General features: G+C 44.2%; 1 protein-coding gene across 1 annotated transcript; it reads right to left on the bottom strand.

Moving 5' to 3' along the window:
- Window positions 1–14,556: 14,556 nt before the first annotated feature.
- On the bottom strand, window positions 14,557–20,320 carry PIM3 (Pim-3 proto-oncogene, serine/threonine kinase). Its single transcript, XM_048501014.1, has 6 exons — window positions 19,423–20,320; window positions 18,886–18,995; window positions 18,612–18,662; window positions 17,813–18,176; window positions 16,382–16,558; window positions 14,557–16,258 (listed from the first exon to the last, which is right to left on the bottom strand). Exons 1-6 carry the CDS (start codon window positions 19,505–19,507, stop codon window positions 16,074–16,076), a joined length of 972 nt encoding a protein of 323 aa, XP_048356971.1. The 5' UTR covers window positions 19,508–20,320; the 3' UTR covers window positions 14,557–16,073.
- Between the last annotated feature and the right edge of the window lie 1,163 nt (window positions 20,321–21,483).

Below are 21,483 nucleotides of genomic sequence, written 5' to 3'. Positions count from 1 at the left end.
AGCCTGTGCCTTCCTTGGTCTGGTCAGTTTGAGACACGATATCGTCTTCTACCGGGTTTCTGTGCTGGCATGGAATCCCTGCCTTCTACTGCTTTGTGTGCTTCTTAGGTAACGTATCACCCTGCTAATTCCCAAATTCCCTCTCTATCCTCCCACCTACTTTTCAAACCTTTCTATATACTAGGAACTTGAATGTGTGTGCTCTTATGCCTTACTGTATGTGTGTATTTTGAACCAAATTTATATAAATATTTGAAAACTCATTCGGACTCTTGCATTTACTCTGCGGATCGCTCCTTGCCAAATCCCTTCCCCGTAGATATAGTCTCCAAGATCCTGCCCTAGCCTCCTCTCGCACTGCCAAGTGAGAATTCATTCCCCTTTGCTATTTTAAAATCATATGTGTGCTGTTACACTCTTAGCAGCTGGTGGAGATTTCCTTTTATAAATTGATAACCCCTGTTAAGCTAGGTAACATGCCAGTCACAGATGCAGGCGAAACATCAGGAGAAAATGCTACTGGAACATGGCCATACAGCCCGGAAACCCCACAACACCCCAGTGATTCCGGCTATGAAAGTCTTCGACAATACAATATATACATGTTGTAGCATCTCAAATATTTCCTCATTTTAGTTTTTTGGGATTAGATTATATCTTTTTTCTGAAAGCAAAAACAAAAACTTTTGTGCTCATTTACAGGCAATGTTTTCCTGTTCTGCTTATGTTTCAATTCAAATGGGCATTTTCTTCTACGCAAAAGTCTTCTCAGCCAATATGGATCACATAGTGTACTTAGTGATGTCACAATGCTGTGTGACCAAAGATTTATCCAGTGTTGGGATTCTAATAATTTAACAACTGGTTCACCCCCCCCCCCACCGCTGCCCACTTACCTGCTGCGGAGGAACTTCTCATGGGGGTGGAGAGGGAGTAATGAGGCCTTGCCGCCACTGCTCTGAAAGTCCCCTTGGAGAGGAGATGACAGGACTTTTAGTGCTTCAGAGCAGATGGGGCTTTTAGCGCCTCAGGCACCCAGCTGCTCCGGGGTTCTGAAAGCCTCTTTTAACAACCGGTTCACTGAACTCAACAAAAAATTAGATACCAGTTCTACCAAACTGGTGCGAACTGGCTGAATCCCACCGCTGGATTTATCCTCACACATGCAAGGAAAATGCTTCTTTGATCAATACTGCTTTCTCAGCCCCTTTCAAAATAATGCTTGATATCAGTGTGTGTGTGTGTGTGTGTGTGTGTGTGTGTGTGTGTGTGTGTGTGTGTGTGTGTGTGTGTGTGTGTGTGTGGGTGTGTGTAGGTGTGTGTAGGTGTGGGTAGATGTAGATGGATTGGTTTCCCTATCTGTTGAAGGAAAGCCAACATATTGAGATGTGGGTAAAGGGTAGGATGATGATGATGAGGAGGAGGATTATGAGAATTAGGATGCTTTTGATGATATGATTATGATAATGATACATATAATAAAACTTATAATCTTTTACAGTGGGTTAAAGAACAACTCCCCCAGGATATTTTGGGTTGGGAAAATGATGTATGAAGGGAAAGACTTAAACCCCTTTCCTTATATGCTGTGAACTTGATCTGAACTGGGTCCCCCTTGGGAAAAATGCTGAACTTAAAACTCTTGGAACACATTTCTCAACATGACCCATTGTGGTCACATGGGGGAAAACAAGGAATTTGTTACATGTGATGAGGAAAACCAAAAGGACATTAGTTTCCCTTCATAAGATAAAGTCTTCTAATGCCCAAATAAGATATTCCAATGTAAAGTAAATGGTGAGGATACTGGCAACCAGGCAAAGAGGACAATTAGTGCTGGGGCTGTATTTCGAGATGAGTGGTGGTAATTCACTTCTCCAATAGTGTCTTGTGCTCTGGCTCCTGTTTGTCACATCTGAAAGTCTCTTTTTAACCCTAAAAATGAAGCATAATGGCAAATTGGGTGAAACCACCATGTAAACAAGATTACCTTTAATTTTAACTCAGATTCTTTGGTACTTAGAGTTTGTTAAATACGATTTTTTTCTTTGCTAATACAGATGACTCTGCCATTTAGTTAATCTATAAAAGGTTCACCCTTACTCATGCAAAAATGCCAATTGATTTCACTCTTGGTTAAATTAAGAGCTGCAATCAGTTTGCACTGATTGAACTAAATCCATTTGAAAAATCAATTAATTTTGTTTAATCTGGGTAATTTTAGTATGGACAAATGCTGAATAAGGATTTAAGGATGGGAAGTTAGGAATCTACTTTCAGTTGCCTATATTGATTTGAGATTATGCAGTCCGGAAGCCATGCAGAGTTCTAAAACCAAGCAGAGCTGGTTTATTATGGTATTTATGATGGGTGTGGTCCATACTCCTATTGCCATTAGTTGCATGCCACTTTCTTCCAGTACAGTCCAATCTAATCCCAAAAATCATATGGACATTTTAAAAGCACTTTATCACTTAGTTCATACATATGACCAACATTCACATATTTTGATTTACCAATTTTAAATATCAAGTGGAAGCAAACTATGTCCCACTCCAGATACTATGATGGAAGGGAGGAGGGGGTGCTAAGACTGAATGGACATACACTGCATGAAGAAAATTACAAGCTCTATCCTTGCCATTGCAAGCTAAAGAGTCCAAGGGAGCGGATGCCATAAAGGACGTCCCACCTGAGACTCCAGACAGGTAGATGACAAAACACTGAAAAAGATGGACCAACACTCTAATTTGGTGTAAGACACTTATATAAGCATTTTATATAATACAAACAGGGGATCTGCAACACTTGCAAGGGCATCTTATTATCCTATTTTCCACTATTTCCTCCTTTCTTTCCATTGTACCCCACATAGCATCCCCCCTGCAGCTCCTTTCCTTCTCGTCTTCCCATCCTCTAACCAGCCTACCTTTATCCATCCCTGTCTTCAGTCTTCCTTCCTTCAATCCAATTGTCAGTCTCTACCTGCAGTAACTATGGCCCCGTTGTACAATACTAGTCACCAGGTCGGACCCAGTTGCTTGGTGAGGAACTTACAAGGACTTCTGGGGGTAGCATGTCATTTCCTTCTGTATCCTCTTCCACACAGTAATTCCTTTTTTTTCCTTTCCCTGTGGCAATCTCTACATAATCTTACCTTGTTTCCTTTTGTTCTTCCCACCAACCTACCTTTTATCTGTCTTTATATCCAGCCAGTGGTTGCAATGGAGCCTGGCCCTAATGAACCTACCATCAAAGGCCAAAACAGCACTGGAATGAGCCCCACCCCAATTGGAGCTTTGGGAGTGAATCCTGGGGAGGCTGGAGTTTGGGGAGGGAAAGGATCTCAGTGGGGTATAATGCCATAAAATCCACCCTCCAAAGCTACCATTTTCTTCAGGGAAACTGATATCTGTAGCCTGGATATGAGTTGTAATTCCTGGAGATCTCCTGAGGGCTTGCAACCCTATACCCAATCCTGTTGCCTTTCCCCAAGGAACTAAGTCTTGAAGACTGGCAATACTGCATGATTGCCTAGCAACAGCCATTAAATACATTTATTTCTTAAAGCTTACAGTAGTTGCTGCTATTATATTATTTTATTTAAGTTTTAGATTTTCTTCAAACCTGATGTGTTTTTCAGGCTTCTGGAAAGATTCATCTTGTCTATTAATGACTCCAGTTTCTGGATTTAAGGAGCCACAGATTTGGTCCCACTGAAAATTAGATACATGTGTAGGCCTGTGACACTTGAAGGTGGGAGGAGATCCCTCTTGCCCTCTTAGCTTCTCACCCTTGCTGCTGATGGCACTGATACAGATACCAGTCACTCCACATTACTCAGTGTGGTCCCCAGCTTCTGCTGCCAAGTCGTTTGCAACTCTCCTTCCCCCCAACATTGCTGCCATTCTTGGGGCCACTGCAGCTCCCCCCCAACATTGCTAACCAGAGGCTTATCGGGGGGAAATAGCGCTCAGAGACAAGCCCTTCTCCAGGTGCACCCCACATCTCCGCACTTGGGGGTGTGCTTTGGGGTGCCGAGCCCTGCCCCTGCTGGCCAGCATGGAGGCTGGGTGTGGAACAGTATGGGGGAGTTGGGGGCCCACCCCGAGCCCTGCCCCTGACCTCCACGCAGGCCAGCAGGGTCTGGGGAGGCCAAAAGCTGGCCTCCATGGAGGCCAGGGGTGGGGCTTGGGGGCAAGGCTGCCTGCTGCTGAGTCCCTCCCCTGGCCTCTATGCAGGCCAAGCCCCTCCCCTAGCCTCTGTGCAGTCCAGCAGGGCCTGGGGAGGCCAAAAGCTGACCTGCATAGAGGCCAGGGGCAGGGCTTGGGGTCGTGCTGAGGACTTGGGGAAAATGGACCCCCCCATGTATTTTTTTTAAAAAATATTTATTGACAATTTTGGGAGTCCCCCAAGTTTGCAAAAACATCTGTTTAGCATTGGCATGTTCCCAACTCATGGATTTAAATATCCACAAATTGGAGCCAAACGTCTCTATTAGATATATAAACTGATGATACTGTCTTGCAGCTAGACTTGGGCTTCTTCCACACAAGATTATGAAAAGGTGCTTGCTGAAGAAGTATCAGTGAGCTGCTTCAAATGGTGTTTGTATCTCCATTCCTGTGCAACTTGCTGCTATAGCTAGCCTTGATAATGATCCCTCCCAACCTCCCAGCACTCCATTACATCCCCATGGTTCATTACATCCCCATTACATCCCCCTTCTCCCTTCCCAGCTGAGCCCCGATATAAAGCTGAATCATCGCTGAGCTATGAAAGGTTAAAAAAAAGACTGCTGAAGAGCTAGATGGTGGGAAAGAAAGGTATGCTTTAGTTCCATCATTTTGAAGGTGTGGCTAAACTCTATTGTCCATCCAGATTGGGCCATGTCTACACAGAAGCTCTGCCCACAGCCATTGCCCTGCTATCCTAATGAGCTGGATTTATGGAGTTTTTTTTCTTTAATTTACCTTGTTGGAGAATAACACAGGAATTGCCTGAGTTGTGCCTGGATTGGGTGTGATGTTGTATGGATGCTCTCCAAAACAGCAAGTTACCCAAACCAAAGTAGTCTCACTTTATTTTAAGGCTTTCTTTATCCTTCTGAAACTTCTTTCACCTTAGTTAGCCTAGCACAACATCACCACTCTCTAGTGAAATATCTGCATAAGGATGAAGGAACTATTGTTCCTAACTGTCCTCAAATCAGAATCTGGAACCTGTTATAAATGTGCTTAGAAGAGAGAATTTTTGGCAGGGTGTCACTAAAACTCCTGCTTGCATACATAGCCCTGATCTTTATAGGACTCCTATAATCCTTCAGATCCCATCAAACTATTCCTGAGGTCTGGTAAAAATATAAATAAGCAAATAACCCATTTGTGGCTGTTTTGTTTAAAAATTGAGTGGTTTTTATGGTTGGTGATAATCTCATTTTGAATATTATGATCACCATGGATGTTAATTGTGTTTCAGTGCCACAATTTCAGTTTAAATATCCAAATTTAACATGGAAGGTTTTTTGAAGTCCCAGGACTTTTCCACATGCTCCACTTAGTCTTGATTTTCTTGGCAATCAAATCAATCCTCAAGAACTGGAATCAGTTTGAGCACAGTTTTTCCACACATTTGCCCTCCTGCATTTTCACAGTTGTGAAGTCAGTTTATTTTCTTCCGCACATGCCACAAATAATGATAATGATTTTCAAGAGACGGTGTTGTCATCAGTGGCATCACATCAACACCAAAAAAAGTTTTATTTTTTGCACATGCATATTGATATTTTAGTGTCTTTTCAAAAATGAAACTGCTCATCATGAGGATAGTGGGGACAAGGAGGGGTTTGATGATGACAACAATCCAATCATCAAAAAAGTGGGCTGGAGGTAGGTGGGAGAGGGATAAAGAAAACTGACAGAAATATTATGCATGTGAAAAAAGCCAACTTGGATTAGTTTTCCAAACAAAAGATTGAGGTAAAAGTGGTCTCAAAAGAACTAGGAAAAACTGAAGGGGGGGAGGTGACTGAAGCAAAAACTAAAGACACAAAAATAAAGCGGTATGGGGTCAGAAGTGATGGGGAGGCCATGTGTAAATGCCCCCACTCAACTCTTTTTGAATTTAGGCCTTTAATTGAAGTGGATGTCTGTACCCAAGATTGTGACAAGCATGTACAGGAAGTACTGAGTTGATTCAAATTCTTACAGCAAACATGATGTACTGATTATGAAAATGAGAGCTGCTTACTCCTCTCTTTCTCCATCCCAGATGGAACTGTAAGAAACAATATCCATCTGCATTGTGCCCAACAGAACATTTCCAAAGCCTATTTGCCCTTTGTTTCCATTCGTAAAGGCACCTATCAACAGCATCTGCAGAGTCTCTCTGGCCTCACTTTCAAATATAACCTGCTTCATTTTTGCCAACAGAGGTCGCTAAACCACTGCATGGAAGGAAGAATTTCCATTAGGCTTTTGTGTGAACTTGCTCAAGGCTCTTTTCATTGATTCATACTGTATTATATTTAATTAAGTAAAAGTAGAAAACTGGGATGAAGAAGAATGGCAAAACAGCTTTCTTTTCATAAGTCTTTGGAGAATATGCGTTTGTATTTGGGTGTATGTGTGAAGTGCTGTCAGGTTGCTTCCAACTTATGGTGACCTAGGAGTTAATAACCTCTAAAATACCCCATCATGAACAGTCTTACTCAGGTCTTGTCAACTGAGAGTTGTGGTTTACTTGATTGAGTCAATCCTTCTGATGGTGGTTGTCCTTCTTTTCCTGTTGCTCTCAACTGCCTGGCGTGATTGCTTTTTCCGGTGACTCTTGTCTTCTCATAATGTGACCAAAGTAAGACAGGTTCAACATAACCATTTTAGCTTCCAGTGAGAGTTCAGGCATGATTTATCAAGAACCCACTTATTTGTCTTTTTGGTGATCCACAGTATCAGTTACACTCTCCTCTAACACCACATTTCAGAAGAATCATCTTCCTATCAGCTTTCTCCATTGTTCAACTTTCATGCCCAAACATAGTATAAATAGTGGAAGTTAAAAATTTGCAGTAAGGGGTTGTCTTTTTTAAGCACTGCAATATTGTGGATTAAAATGGGATCCAAGAAGAAGAAGACCAACCCCCCCCCCCCGCCCCGGATTCCATGAGATACTAGGAGAAATGGGCTGGCTGGTACAGACATTTGTTTTAGGGGTGCTACGTCCTGTTCTTTCCTTGAGACTCCCATCAGGCATACTATTCTCCCTAGTCAGTCCCAGAACATCACATTATCTTAGAAAATCAGCTGTCATCCATACAGTCTTTCACCTCTGATACAATTTCACCTCTGATACAAAATTATGAGTGAGCCCTAAAGCAGCCACCCTCTCTTTGCCTCAGATCCCATCTACAATATGGGGATAATAATGCCTGCCAACCTTACAGGGTTGTTTGTAAAGATAATATGTTTGTAAAGATAATATGTGAGAAACCTCTTCTGCATTGGAAATGCTGTTCACAATAGCTTGACTAGATGAGAAGGTGAAGCCCTCAGTCTTCTAAAAATGAGAGAGAGAGATATGAGAAAATCTTGGTCCATATGACAGGTTGCTGGAAAATTGCAAATTAAGAGCTGACAGCCCAACCCAGGACTCTCATTTTGTGTGTTTGTGTGGTGTAGTGATTACACTGTCAGACTAGGACATGGGAGACCCAGATTTGAATCCTCACTCTGCCATGGAAGTTTGTTGTGGGAATTTGGACCAGTCACTACCTCTTAGTTTAATCTCCCTCACAACATTGTTATTGAAAGGGGAGAGTGAGGTTGTAATACAATTAGGTTCCAATTGGGGAGAAAAGTAGAATATATGTATCCCTTTTTAGTTAAACTTTCTAAGCAAATTCAAAAAGAAAACCTACTGAAATGTGGTAAAGGACTACAGAGTTTGAGAGGGCTAGCAAACAGAGGCCCCTTCCACACACGCAAAATAATGTGTTTTCAAACCACTTTCACAACTGTTTGCAAGTGGATTTTGCCATTCCGCACAGCTTCAAAGAGCACTGAAAGCAGTTTCAAAGTGAATTATTCTGCATGTGCGGAATGAGCCAGAGTGTCAGTCTAGGAGCAATTCCATACTGCAGATGTAACATAATTGCCATCATTTCTACCTTGGTTTATAACAGAAGTTCCAGATTATAATATCATCCATCCATTCTTCTTCCAATACTTTGTTTGGATTTAAAAGTCCCACCTTCTCATTTTCCATGATTTTCTCTGGACAATGTTCCCACCAGTTTTTAGCTGTCCTCCCTCCCTTCCCCCCCCCTCTCTCTCAGGACACAACCTTCTCCTCTCTGACTGGCGATTCCTTCCCTATTCATCCCTCCCTCCTCCTGCCACACTCCCTTCACCAGGTGTGTCTTCTTCCCCTCCTCGCTCCATCTGCCTCTTCATCTCCCCTACTTTTTCCTCTCCCATGCCTGCCCTTCCACGTTCTGTTTTTGAAGACAATCCCTGTATAACATCATACTTGGTTGATGTTACTATGTACCTAACCCCCTCCCAGCGGAGTAGGAGGTCTTTTTCTCTGAGTTGCCAGCTGTCATTAGGTTTCTGGTACTATAATGTTATGTTTTAAATAATGGTTATGATTTTAATATATGTATTATTGTATATATGTATTTTATCATTGTACACCGCCCAGAGCCCTTCGGGGGTGGGAAGTATATTAAACTTAACAAAGAAAGAAACTCAGTTCCACACACCCCTCCTTGCTCCCTCCCTTTGACAGGCTTGCGGGGAGGGGGCTGAATCAGAATGCTGCCCACTTTTGCCAGGTGTCAATGCAGGTCTGGGACTCCATCTAAGCCCACTGTCAGCCTTCACCACCCCAGTCACTCTTCAGTCCTGTGGTCTCACCTGGCAGCTCAAAAATCAAGGGGGCAGTTGGCAGAGGGCCTGGAGTCTTGTGTGGGTCTTGGGCTGCAGTAACAAAGCCTCCTTCCTAGCAATCAGAGATAAGTGCAAAGGAGGAGGGGACATCTGACCAGTAATTGGTTGTTGGAATATGGCTGTGGCCCGATGTAGCCTGAATGGCATCATTTTGAACTAAAGAGTCCCAAACGCTGCAGCCTATCCTCATAAGAAAAATGCTCCAGTCCCTCAGTCATCCTCGTTGCCCTTCTCTGCACTTTTTCTATCTCTTTGATATCCTTTTTGAGATGTGGCGAGACCAGAACTGGACACAGTACTCCAAGTGCGGTCGCACCACTGCTTTATATAAGGGCATGACAATCTTTGCTGTTTTATTCTCAATTCCTTTCCTAATTATCCCCAGCATAGAGTTTGCCTTTTTCACAGCTGCCATGCATTGAGTTGACGACATTCCCATGGAACTATCAACTAAGACGGCCAAATCCCTTTCCTGGTCTGTGACTGATAGCACTGACCCTTGTAGCGTGTATGTGAAGTTTGGATTTTTTGCCCCTATGAGCATCACTTTGCATTTTGCTACATTGAACTGCATTTGCCATTTCTTAGCCCACTCACCTAATTTATAAAGGTCCACTTGGAGCTCTTCGCAATCCTTTGGGGTTCACACCACCCAACATAATTTGGTATCATCCGCACCACCCAACATAATTTGGTATCATCCGCAAACTTGACCACCACGCTACCTACCCCTACTTCCAGGTCATTTATGAATAGGTTAAAGAGCGCTGGTCTCAAAGCGGATCCTTGGGGGATACCACTCCCAACATCTCTCCATTGTGATAATTTCTCATTTACACCCACCCTTTGCTTCCTGTTTCTTAACCAGTTTTTAATCCATAGGAGGACTTCCCCTCTTATTCCTTGATTGCTGAGTTTTCTCAATAGTCCCTGGTGAAGAACTTTGTCAAAAGCCTTTTGGAAATCCAAGAAGACAATGTCCGCTGGTTCCCCCTTATCCACATGCCTGTTTACACCCTCAAAGAACTCTAGTAAGTTTGTAAGGCAGGACTTGCCTCTACAAAAGCCATGCTGACTTTTCCTCAGCAGGTCTTGCTTTTCTACATGTTTTATAATTTTATCTTTAATGATAGATTCTACTAATTTACCAGGAACAGATGTCAAACTGACTGGCCTGTAATTTCCTGGGTCCCCCCTAGAACCTTTCTTAAAGATTGGCGTGGCATTGGCCATCTTCCAGTCTTCAGGGATGGAGGCTGATTTCAGGGATAAGTTGCATATTAAAGTGAGAACATCAGCAATTTCATGCTTGAACTCCTTAAGAACTCTTGGGTGAATGCAATCTGGGTCTGGGGATTTGGAAGCATTTAGTTTATCAATGGCTGCCAGAACTTCTTCCTTGTCTACCACTATCTTCGCTAGTTCCTCAGATTTGCCTCCTAAGAGGCTTGGTTCAGGTGCAGGAATTTTCCTCACCTGAAGACAGATGCAAAGAATTCATTCAGCTTCTCTGCAATCTCCCTGTCATCCTTTAGCACATCTTTTGTTCCTTCATCATCTAACGGGCCTACCGCTTCCCTAGCTGGCTTCCTACTTTTGATGTACTTGATGTACTTTGTTGCTGGTCTTTATGTTTGTAGCCATGCATTCCTTGTAATCCTTTTTTGCCTCCCTTACAGCTAACTTGCTTCTCTTTTGCCACCATTTGTGTTCCTTCTTGTATTCTTTATCAGTTGAGCTGGACTTCCATTTTCTAAAAGTCATCTTTTTTCTGATAGTTTCCTCAACCTCCCTTGTTAACCATGGTGGCTTTCTTTTGGACTGGGTGCTTTCTTTTCTAACCTGCAGAACACATTCTAGCTGAGCTTTTGTTACTGTGTTTTTAAATAACCTCCAAGCATCTAGGACAGTTTAGACTCTCTTGATTTTCCCTTTCAGCTTCCTGTGCACTATCCCCCTCATCTTTGAGAAATTTCCCCTTCTGAAGGCGAATGTAACTACATTAATAGTTGTCACTTGCTCGCATGCAGAGATACTGACTCTGACAGCATTGTGGTTGCTGTCCCCTATCAGCTCAACAACACTGACTTCCTGTACCAGGTCTTGGGTCCCACGTAGAATTAGAGCTAGGATTACCTCTCCCTTGGTTGGTTCCACAACCATCTGCTCTAAGCCACAGTCATTTAGCATATCCAGGAATGCTTACTATGACTTGAACATGCATTTTTCCAGTTTATGTGGGGATAGTTAAAATCATTCATTACCACTACGTTTTTGCTTTTGTTGGCCTCTCTAATTTCTTTTTCCATCTCAGAATCCTCCTGTGCACTTTGGTCAGGGAGATAATAATATATTCCTAATATTAGACTAACCTTCACATCTGGTATTGATATCCACAGTGCTTCTGTAGGGGAATCAGTTCTCTTTGCATTGTCTATTTTATGTGACACTATGCTCTCTTTAATGTAGAGGGCAACACCACACCCAATATGTCCTGTCCTATCTTTCCTGTAGAGCCTGTAGCTCTCCAGTCATCTCCCATGACATCCCGGATTCCTCTAGGCTTTCTCCAGTACAACAGCTCAAAGGAGGCATAGCTGTTGGAGGCCTGCCAGGTATTCTTGACCATGAACAGTAAGGGCTCCAGATACAGGTCCCACTGGCGGGGCTTATCATAGGCCAACTTTCAGAGCATTGCTTTTAGAGTTTGATTAAAGTGCTGCATCATACTATCCATTTCAAGATGGTAAATGGTGGTGAAGATCTGGTTAATACCCATGATGGTACATAGCTGTTGATTAGAGAGGCCATGAATTGGGTTCCACAATGTCAGAATTTCTCAGATAAAACCCATCTGGGTGAAGAGGCATATTACTGCTCAAGCTACACTGCTAGACTGTATGTTTTGCAATGGTATGGTCTCTGGTTATCTGGTGGCATAGTGCATCAGCACCAAAGGTTAGTGGAAGCTTAGAGCTGTAGAATCCTAGAAAATCCATTGCCTCAGTTCCATGGTCTGGTGTGACAGCCTGAGAATCAAAGGGGCAGTTAACAGTGGGCCCAGAATTATGACTCACTCCTGCGTTAGGCTGGGCTAAAATGAAACCTCCTTTTTGGACACTGGGGGGGGGGAGGAGAGGGGCTACTGCGAGTGCTTGGGGCTGTGAGACCTGGTCTCTGTCCCAAAGCTGGACAGCGACACTTTCCTGGAGAGGCTTTGGTATTGCTATGGCTGTTCACATAATATAGCAGCAATAGTGCTTCCAGACAGCATGTCCTTATGGCAGCCATCCCATCCCTGCCCACACTTCTAGAGACTTTCCCTCTTTTTAATCGACATACTTATGTACCATGACACTGATCTGTCTATTACTGATTTTCTTTCACTGTGGAGGGGGGATGGTTACTTGTGGGGTCTGGGGAAGTTGAAATAGCTCCAGTACAGGCAAAAAAATACCCTGTACTTTTTTTACTCATAGAGCAGGCAGCCTGACTTTTCTGTGGTCTTTCCCAAAACATAACAGCAAATCAGAAAAGAAGGCCCAGAAGTATTATGAAGTTGCGGGGAAGAAAGCAAAGCTGGACCAAATAAGACATATGTAAGTGATCATGGTTTCTGGAAGGGGGCTTTCTTCCATAATATCTAGCTTCTTAAACTGTTGGAGCTCTCAAAGACATCTGCAAGACATCTGTAGCAGCAGGTGCATAATTATGCTAGTATTCTGGCAATGATTCCTGGAAATGGAAACAGGCATTGCAAGCAACTGCTGAAACATCCTATTTTTTGGTCAGGGCTGGGGATAGCAAGGGTGACCCTTTTTTGGTAGGCAAGAGGATGAAGTTCTTTTGCTAAAATAATTGTTGTGATGTATGTACGACCAATCTCAGATGTACAAAAAAGCATGATATTGTGTGAAAAGATGCTCTATAGTCTCTCCCATTAAATACATGATTTGGACAAGGATGAGGGTAGGGATTAAGTTTAGAAAGGACATTCAAGTTCAAAATAGTAAGTGAACACTGCTGAAATTGTATAACACTTAAAGGGAGGTATGTGTGCACATGCATCAACCTAGCTGTCGTGTAATTTAATACTGACCTAGAAAAAACTGATGCATGTATGACGTTGGTTTTTCGCTCAACAGAACTTGCTTGGAGAATGGAGAAACTGCTTGGAGGCAATTTTCTGCCTACCTTGATTAATATCTACTGTATGCTTACCCTTACCCAAGACAGACACATTCTCAAAGAACATTTGATAACTCTCTTCTCCTAGCCTCAGATGTCAGTGGAAAATAACATAAAGGAAAATAATTAATCCTGTGTTCCTGATGTCCAATCATTTTGGAAACTGGCATCAAGATGGTAGAGTATTAAGGACCATTATGAGGTGGGAATTGCAAAAAAAAAAAAAGATTTCATAGAATCTGTTCAGGCACAGACAGTGGATTTGCAATTTACAGTGCAAACCTAAGTATCTTTACTCTGAAGCAAGTCGCACTGAACTAAATGGAGTTTACTTCCTACTAAGTTTACTTTGAATGCAGACAGAAGTATCAAGGGCAGCATCATGGTAAACTTTTCTCATTTGAATCAGTGATGCATTAATCTGGTTTCATGGATGGATGGATGGATGGATGGATGGATGGATGCTAAGTGGGGCCAGTCCTAATCAGTACTTGGTTGGGAGACCACAAGGAAGCCCTCGGTTGCTATGAAGATGCAGACAATGGCAAACCACCTGTGTTTATCTCTTGCCTTGAAAATCCTATGGAGTTGTCTTAAATTGGCTGCAACTTGGCAACTTTCCATTGCCAGACAAATTAAATATTCAGCAATCCCTTGTGAAGTAATACTGTCCCGGAAGAACTCCTAGCATATGCCATTTTAGCTTTGAGATCAGCAAAAATTGGACTGCTTAATAGTACTTTAACAAATACTATTACTGTAAGGCCATTGATTTATTCCTTGGCAATCACTAATGGTGTGCATGTGTGTGGAGGGGGTTTAATATCACTATTGCTTTATTCTTTTGTAATGTTTGGATGGGTAGGACTACAGGGAAACATTCATTTGCTCAAATGTATTGGGTGCTGTTTGGAAAACGTTAAGTAGAAGTGTTGTACTCTGCTGACAAACAGTAGAATTTAGGATTTATATATGTATGAACTCACACATAATCCATTAGTTTTTTGTACTTATTTCTGAAGCCAAGTTCTAGTTTCTGTATTTCTAGTTAAAAGGATCAGGTAGTAAATGATGTCTTTCATCCACCTGAGATTCTGGAGAGTGGCTGCTAGTCAGAGTCAATAATGTTGACCCTGAGTGGCCTAACTCGATGTAAGGCAGCTTCTTATACACAGGTGTTCAGGACTGTCCCACTGAGGTGCCAGAAGCCACGTTAAGAATGGAGGGAGAGAACACCAACATCCATGGCAATCAATGTGGTGGACCAAGCTGATTACTAAGACCTTGGCAGAATGCCATCTAGCCTATTCCCATCACCCTGTGGTTGGTGATAAGCACATGAAAACCATCTTCAACATTTACAACTCAGCCCGTCAAGCTAGAAGACTACTGTTGAATCAAAAGGAATGCATCACATGGATTATCTACAAAAAAGTTTAATTGAAATACCTGTATAAAAAATATGATCTCCATACATTTCACACTGTTAAACAGAAGAAAAAATCCAAAATCCAAGCTGCATAAATGCAACCAGATCACAGAACACACAGCTATTAAAATAAATTAAGGTTTATGACTCTGTCCCCTCTTCCTTCCAGAGCCAATGCACAAAGACTGTACAGTGTCAATAATTTAAAACCCTTTCAAACAGCATTACTTTACAGTTCTGGTATGTAAATAATACCAGACAAAAAAGGCATACTGAACTAACTTTTAAAGTCATTCTAGTTCCCTTAAATTAGACTTTGTACAACAATTTTCCATCTTCCAACCAAAAACGAAAAAAAAGGTATGGTCAGACTTTTTTTCTTTTTCAACCAACAGAAATAAAAAGACAGATAGAAACACAAAGGGGTGAAAACAAAATGTGGACCAACCATAAGAATCCCTGTGACAGGCTCAAGAGGGGTGGGGGGAAGCAATGTTTGAATAATTCTAACGAAATAAATTAGCCAAAATAAATAGCCACAGATGAGACTGTGAGAGATCTTCTAAACTTCAGACAATAAATAAAATTATATAATACATGGGAGACGAAAGGGAAAAAAACAAAATTTACATAAACACATTATATAAGTATGGAAAACACACACACACAAAGTCCTTGAAATATTGCATTGATTGTGCCCATACATACTTTTAAGACTTGCAGGTTGGGAGGGAGTTGAGAAAAGGGCTGTTTGTGCCCAGTGGTAGAGATGATGACAAGAAAAATGAGTTTAAGTGTTCCTGATAAACAGCTGAAAAACCTGTACAGCCTATTGGAAATATAATGCGTGGAGCAGCAGAGGTGATCTCAGAGGGTGAGGGAGAGGAGGACTGGGGAGAAACCAGGAAGGGCTGAAATGTCTGTGTTCAAGTATTCCATCACCAGTGGATGGGACTACTTCATTCAATCACTGAACATGTTCTCCAGGACATCATAGGAACTGGCTATCCCACTCCAGCAACTGTAGTATGGAAAGGGAGCACACACACACACAAAATCCTATCATGTCCTGGATTTTCTTTGGACATACACAGCTCAAAAAAGAAAGTCCCACTGAAGCAGCTTTCAAAAAGGCACTCAAAAAAGCAAATTAAAATGTAGTCCAGGCTCTATGAGAGCAAAAAGGGTTACTGTGTTAAAGAGGTCACTGCTTTGTTTTAATCTAAAAAAAAGAAAAAAAAGAGGTCAGTCTTTGACTAAGTACTGTCCTGCAAACTCCCAAACGTGGGTATTTCCAAAGGAAATCTCTCATTCCAAAGCAGAAACCAGCCAAAAAAGGGGGAAATAACAATTTAAAAAATCAAGTCTCTCAGACAAAGATTCAAACTACAGAATAATGAATGCATTTTTCCTAGCCCCTCCTACATATTGGCAGCAGCAGCACTGTGGTCTTGAAAAATTATTTTTTCTGCTTGTAGCTCCCCTCTTGTTGCACAGTCCTTAATATTTCACAGACTCTCATTGCTTGAACTTGTGCTAGACACGTCCGTGTCAATGGTCCGTAGCCTTATGTCACAGTCTTCTGACTTCACCATTTCTGATTTGTGCATCCATGAGTGGTCAAAAATCTGCTCAAGAGTTGGTCTGTCTGAAGGCCTCAGGGAAAGGCACCATTTGATCAGTTGTTGGCATTCTGAAACATATGGAGAAAGCAGGTTAGCCCGAGGGGTGGGGGGTTAAAAAGGCAAACACTGGTGGGAAAAGATGGAACTGTGGGCCTAGAGAGCAACATGGAAGCTTTGGTGTGTCAGCTTACCAGGTGAAATTCGTCTTCGGAAGTATAACCGTCCCCTCAAGATCTCCTCATCTTGTTCAAAAGGGATGTCCCCACAGACCATGTCATACAAAAGGACACCCAAGGACCACACGGTTGCTGATCTGCCGTGGTACCTGTGATAGCGAATCCATTCCGGAGGACTGTACACACGTGTCCCTGAAACAGAAGACCCCTGACATTAACCAAGTGGGACCTTGTAAGGTGTGTTAGCATTACAGGGTGAGTTTGTTAGTTTTTTTTTAAAGCACATTTTTTTTACTACCCTTCTCCTGATGAAAACATTGTTAGGAAAATTGTAGAACCTAAAGTCACCCTTATGATTTAATTTGGCCTCTGATGTTTTATTTTGTTGCAGTGAGCCGCCCGACTCCCCATCAGCTGACTGTTTACTAACATAAAGCTCCCTTCTTCCTAACCACGTGGCGTCTGCAGCACCACACCAAAAATAGACACAAAAGGACAAAGGGAGAAGGACGGGAAGGAGGTGGCAGAGAAGGTGAAACTCTGGTCTTAGTTACTATCTTTGACTAATCAGCTTTCGCCAATTCCAGAAGCATGTTAAATCCACCTTTCCCTCCCCCTCTCCTCCCCAAATCAGAATATACAATCATAGCCAGTGAAATCTGCCTTTCATGCAACAGAGGCGGTTAGCAACTGCCCTCCCTCTGCACTGAGCTGTTACTTGGATACCAAATAAAAACTGGAATTTGTGATGCAGAAGGTCACATGGCTGGGAGGCTCTGGTTTCACAACAAACAGATGTTAAATGCTGCAGCTGACTAGGAGGGGGGAGAGGGTCCCTCATTTACATCAATCGCATTCACCTTGAAAAAAGGAAAATCCTAATCCATTCCACCCAGAGATAAAAAGATCATCACATCTTTCTCCTAACAACAAAAAGACATTTCCAACCCTGATATTCTGAATCAAGCCTTTACAAATCAGAAAGTTATTTCTTCTACCCTCCCCTCCAATCTGCAGTGCAGGGTTTTAGGAACATCAGGAAGAGAAAAACAAGGGAGACAGAGGAGGAAGGGGGTGGAGAGGAGAAATTAGAATTCAATAAAAAAATTATACAGAGAAGCACAGATGGAACCATGATAAAGCCTGAGTCAACTGTAAACACATCGCCCTCTAGGAAAACGCCTTTTTTTTTAAGGCAGGGAAAATATAAACTGCTGCGTCATTGCCTGGAATCTCTGTCACGCCCCGGAACCTCCTCCAGTGCAAAGGATTTAATTACTGGCAGATCCGTTACTGGCTGTTGCAGCAGAAATATCTTTTGTTAGTAGCAAGTGTCATAAATGTGACGCAGGGGCGGGGGATGCGTCAGTGGAAGCACTTTCATGGCTAAGTGCTGCCAGCTACTCATCATCACACATACGGTTTGGATATGGGAGGGGCCCTTACCATCAAAATCAGTGTAAACGGTGTCCTTGAGGATGGCCCCAGACCCAAAATCAATCAGCTTCAGCTCGCCTGTCCGGAGATCCACCAAGAGGTTTTCATCCTTGATGTCCCTGTGCACCACACCACAGCTGTAGCAATGGCGCACTGCCTCTAGGACTTGGCGGAAAAAGCCCCGGGCTGTCTCCTCATCCAGGGCACCCTTCTCAGTGATGAAGTCAAAGAGATCTTTCACCAGGTCTGGCCTCTCCATTATAATGAGGTAGCCATCTGGTCTTTCATACCAATCCAGCAGCTTGATTACCCCTCGGAAACCAGACCCCACTTTCTTCAGCAGGACTATCTCCAAGGGCACCATTACTCCGCCCTGCCAAGAAAGGAGAGAAAAGAAAGACATGATGAAGCTTTGGGAATACCAAGCACGGAGGTGTCCCCTGCTCCTGTTTCTCAGCCATTTGGGAACAAATCACACGTCTTTTGCAAATGGAATCTCCAGCAGCAATTGGGGGGAGGCACTGGAGTGCTGGGGAAGTCCACAGCCGCTCCACTGGGTGTCTCCGCTGCCGCAGTCAAAAGGGGAGGGCGAGCGGAGAGAAGAAACCCCGCCAAATCTCTTCCCAACGTAAACAATAACAGAGGCTGGAGACAGAAGCATGGAGGCCAGGGGAGGGGAACTGAACCCACCCAAACAATAGCCGCCCCACCATTATTTCTGAAAGCCACGAGGAACCTCCATGTGCAATGTGTGGCACACATGAACATCCCAGAATCTGTTAATGATGCACCCCCATGAGATACTTACAATTGTGCCCCACTCTGTGACTCTCTCCTTGACCACATGCTTCACCGCCACCTGGAAGGAAGGAGACAGAGGCGGTGAAGAAGGCAGGCTGGGGAGCGGCCAATCCTGCCAGGCAGTTTCTGCCGGGCCAGGCAAGGAAGGCTTCAGCCCTGCTGGAGGCAGAGGTCAGGATTCTAGACTCTCCAGCCCCACATGAGGAGGGGAGGGGAGAAAGCAACAATAGCCTCGTGGTAGGAGAAGAGAGGGCACAGGCGGGCCAACAGCTTCCTCTTACCGGCAAGCCATCTGCGATCCGGTTCCCGGCATAGACCGTGCCAAATCCCCCGCTGCCGAGCACGGAGCCCACTTGATAGATTTTATCGAATGGTTCCTTCTCCACTTTCACTAGGAGGGAAAGAGGGGGGGGAAGTGTCGGGACCGATTTCTCGCACAGGAAACAATCTCCACGGCTCAATGAAATCGCAACTGGCGAAACCTGGAGCACAGACTTTTTTTTTTCTTTAACCAGTTGCATTTTTTTAAACCCTCAAATTCCAAATAATGACTGAATGTGAACAATGTGTAAAATAAACCCGCATTCTCCTTTCGATTCCCTTTTCTCTGGACGAAAATCTTTGAAATACCACAACGCGCGCGATACCACTCCTTGTCGCTCTAATGTTAAGGGGAAAATACCCCCTCCTCCCCAAATCAAGAATGGAGGGAGACCGATTTCCAAAAAGGCTCACCTCCCCTAACTGTCGGCGGTGGACACGACTCCCCCCCCCCCCCCCCCCCAATCTCCGCCGGAGAACTGTCACGACTTGTTTACCTGGCTGGAGGATCTTCACTGGCAAGTGATCCATGCTGGTTGGGTTGCAAAGGTGAGCGAGTGAGCCGAACTTGGAGAGTAACATCTTCCAAGCACCGATCCCGACCTCAGTCCCAAAAGTCCAACGATCGAGCTCGGAATCCTCTGGCTTCGTTCAGTCAATTCACAACAAATCAGTGTGCAATGATAATAACCTGCCGATGAGCAGCGGCGTTGCCAAAACCAGATCCAGCCCAAGGCCGGCAAAGAAGAGGGAGACTCGGAAAGCAAGAGCTCCCCCTCCTCCTTTGCTTTCCCTTCCAACGGGCGCCGAAAGATGGTTCAATTTTTTTGTGTCCACAAATCCAGAAATCAAGAAGCCAAAAAGAAAAAAATAAATAAAAATCCCAGATGCGATGAAAAAGCTGTCCTTCAAAGCAATCAAAGGATTTCTTTCATAAGGGGGATCAAGATCTTGGGGTTTTGCACTGCAAGAGGCGTCCGGAGTCCCGTCTTTCCCAAGCAGAGGATAGACCCTGCTCAATAAAATCCACTTTTCTCGGAAGCTGCCGGGGGGAGGGAGGTCAGGGTACATGCAATCCACCGCCGCAGTGGCGCGAGAGCCCCGGAGCAGCAGTAGCGACACAGCCTCCGCCCGGCACTGCTCTCTTCTGAGCTCAATTACGCGGCGGAGCTGCCTCTTAACTCTCAATATTTTGGTGCGGAGAAGAAAAAAAAGCGCACACACACGGACACACTCTTACCCAGAGATATCCCTCCGCCGGGGAGTTTGGGCGGCGGCGGCGGAGACACGAGTTTCTGTGCGCGTTTTTTTTTTTTCCCCCGCCCGCCAAAAAGAGAGCCGGGAAGACTCCAAGTGGGGCACTGCGGAACCTCGCCCCGTTTTCAAGACAAGGGGGAGGAGGGGCGGCTCGGAACTATTTTGCTTATAGTAAGAGACGCGTAAAGGTACATGTCTGAAAAATTCTCAGTGCCGTGTTACACGCGGGGCGGGGGGGAGAGAGAAAAGAGGGAGGAAGGTTCTCTTATTTGCATGGTCCAATAGGAGGGGCGGCTTTTCAAAAGGAATAGCTCGCTCCAGCCAGTCAAGAGGAGGTTGATTTGTATATGCATAAGTGAACGTGAGCTGGGAGCCGCGGGGGCGGGGGGCGCTTACGGGTGCAGGGCGGGAATTCCTAGGCGCGTCTTTCTCACCGCGATCCTGGGCGGCATTAAAGAAAAAGGTCATTTTTCGCCCAGTGTTGAGACGCTGCGTCTGAAGCTGAAGTCTGGGGTGGCGTGGAGGGGATGTCGCGGGCAGAAGACTGCCAACCCGCCCGCCCGACGCCATGATCCTGGTCCATAGACAGGACACGATCCGATCAACCGTCAATTTACTCCTTCCCCAGCAACCACAATTTGCAATTCCAATCGCCCTTCTCTGAACACGCGGCGTGTGAAAAGGACAGTTGCGTGAACTTTGCTCCATGAATTCTTCCTCAGAAAGGGCTATTTAAAACACACCTTATCAGAATGCAAATTTGAAAACAAAACACCCTCCTCTTTGCAACTGGAACCGACGCAGCGTTGCTCTAATCTGAGGGTTTCAACTGGAGTAACTGCACAGGATGGTTTGTTAATCGCTCATTCGCAGCTGATTGAGGGATGCCGCACCTCCTTGTCTGTCCCCAGAGACGATGCGCTTCGCCGCAGCGGCGCCCCTCTCTGCTTTTTTTGGATTGGAAGGACTCCCTTCCCTGGAAAAGGAGCGGCAACTTTGTAGCACATCCTCAGCAACACGAACGCTGCAGAGCGCTCCCGGAGTGGGAGAAGGGGTGGGCTGGGGGAAATTGGGATGGAAACGTCCTTTGCGACGCAGCTCCAAAATGTAGCTAAATCGCTGAAAAGGAACCGACAGCTAAATTGCCGCTGTTGTAAGCGTTCCATGCCGCGAGGGTCTGCGATTGCCCCCTTTCCCAAACAGATGCTCCATTAATGAGCACACACATGAAAAGAAAGCCATTTCTTATTTTGTCTGGCAGTGCAGTCCCTGGAACTGCAGCCAGCCACCCACCAACAAAG

This window comes from Sphaerodactylus townsendi, linkage group LG06 (assembly GCF_021028975.2).
Source record: "Sphaerodactylus townsendi isolate TG3544 linkage group LG06, MPM_Stown_v2.3, whole genome shotgun sequence".
Lineage (NCBI taxonomy): Eukaryota > Metazoa > Chordata > Lepidosauria > Squamata > Sphaerodactylidae > Sphaerodactylus > Sphaerodactylus townsendi.
This window is presented reverse-complemented; position numbering and strand designations above follow the sequence as displayed.

What these genes read in the sequence shown, in the direction of transcription:
- PIM3 (XM_048501014.1), bottom strand. Translation starts at nt 19,507, where the DNA reads ATGTTACTCTCCAAGTTCGGCTCACTCGCTCACCTTTGCAACCCAACC. An exon ending in CGTTTACACTGATTTTGATG is followed by an intron (nt 16,559 to 17,812) that starts GTAAGGGCCCCT and finishes CTTCTGTTTCAG; the next exon opens with GGACACGTGTGTACAGTCCT. An exon ending in CCGAAGACGAATTTCACCTG is followed by an intron (nt 16,259 to 16,381) that starts GTAAGCTGACAC and finishes CATATGTTTCAG; the next exon opens with AATGCCAACAACTGATCAAA.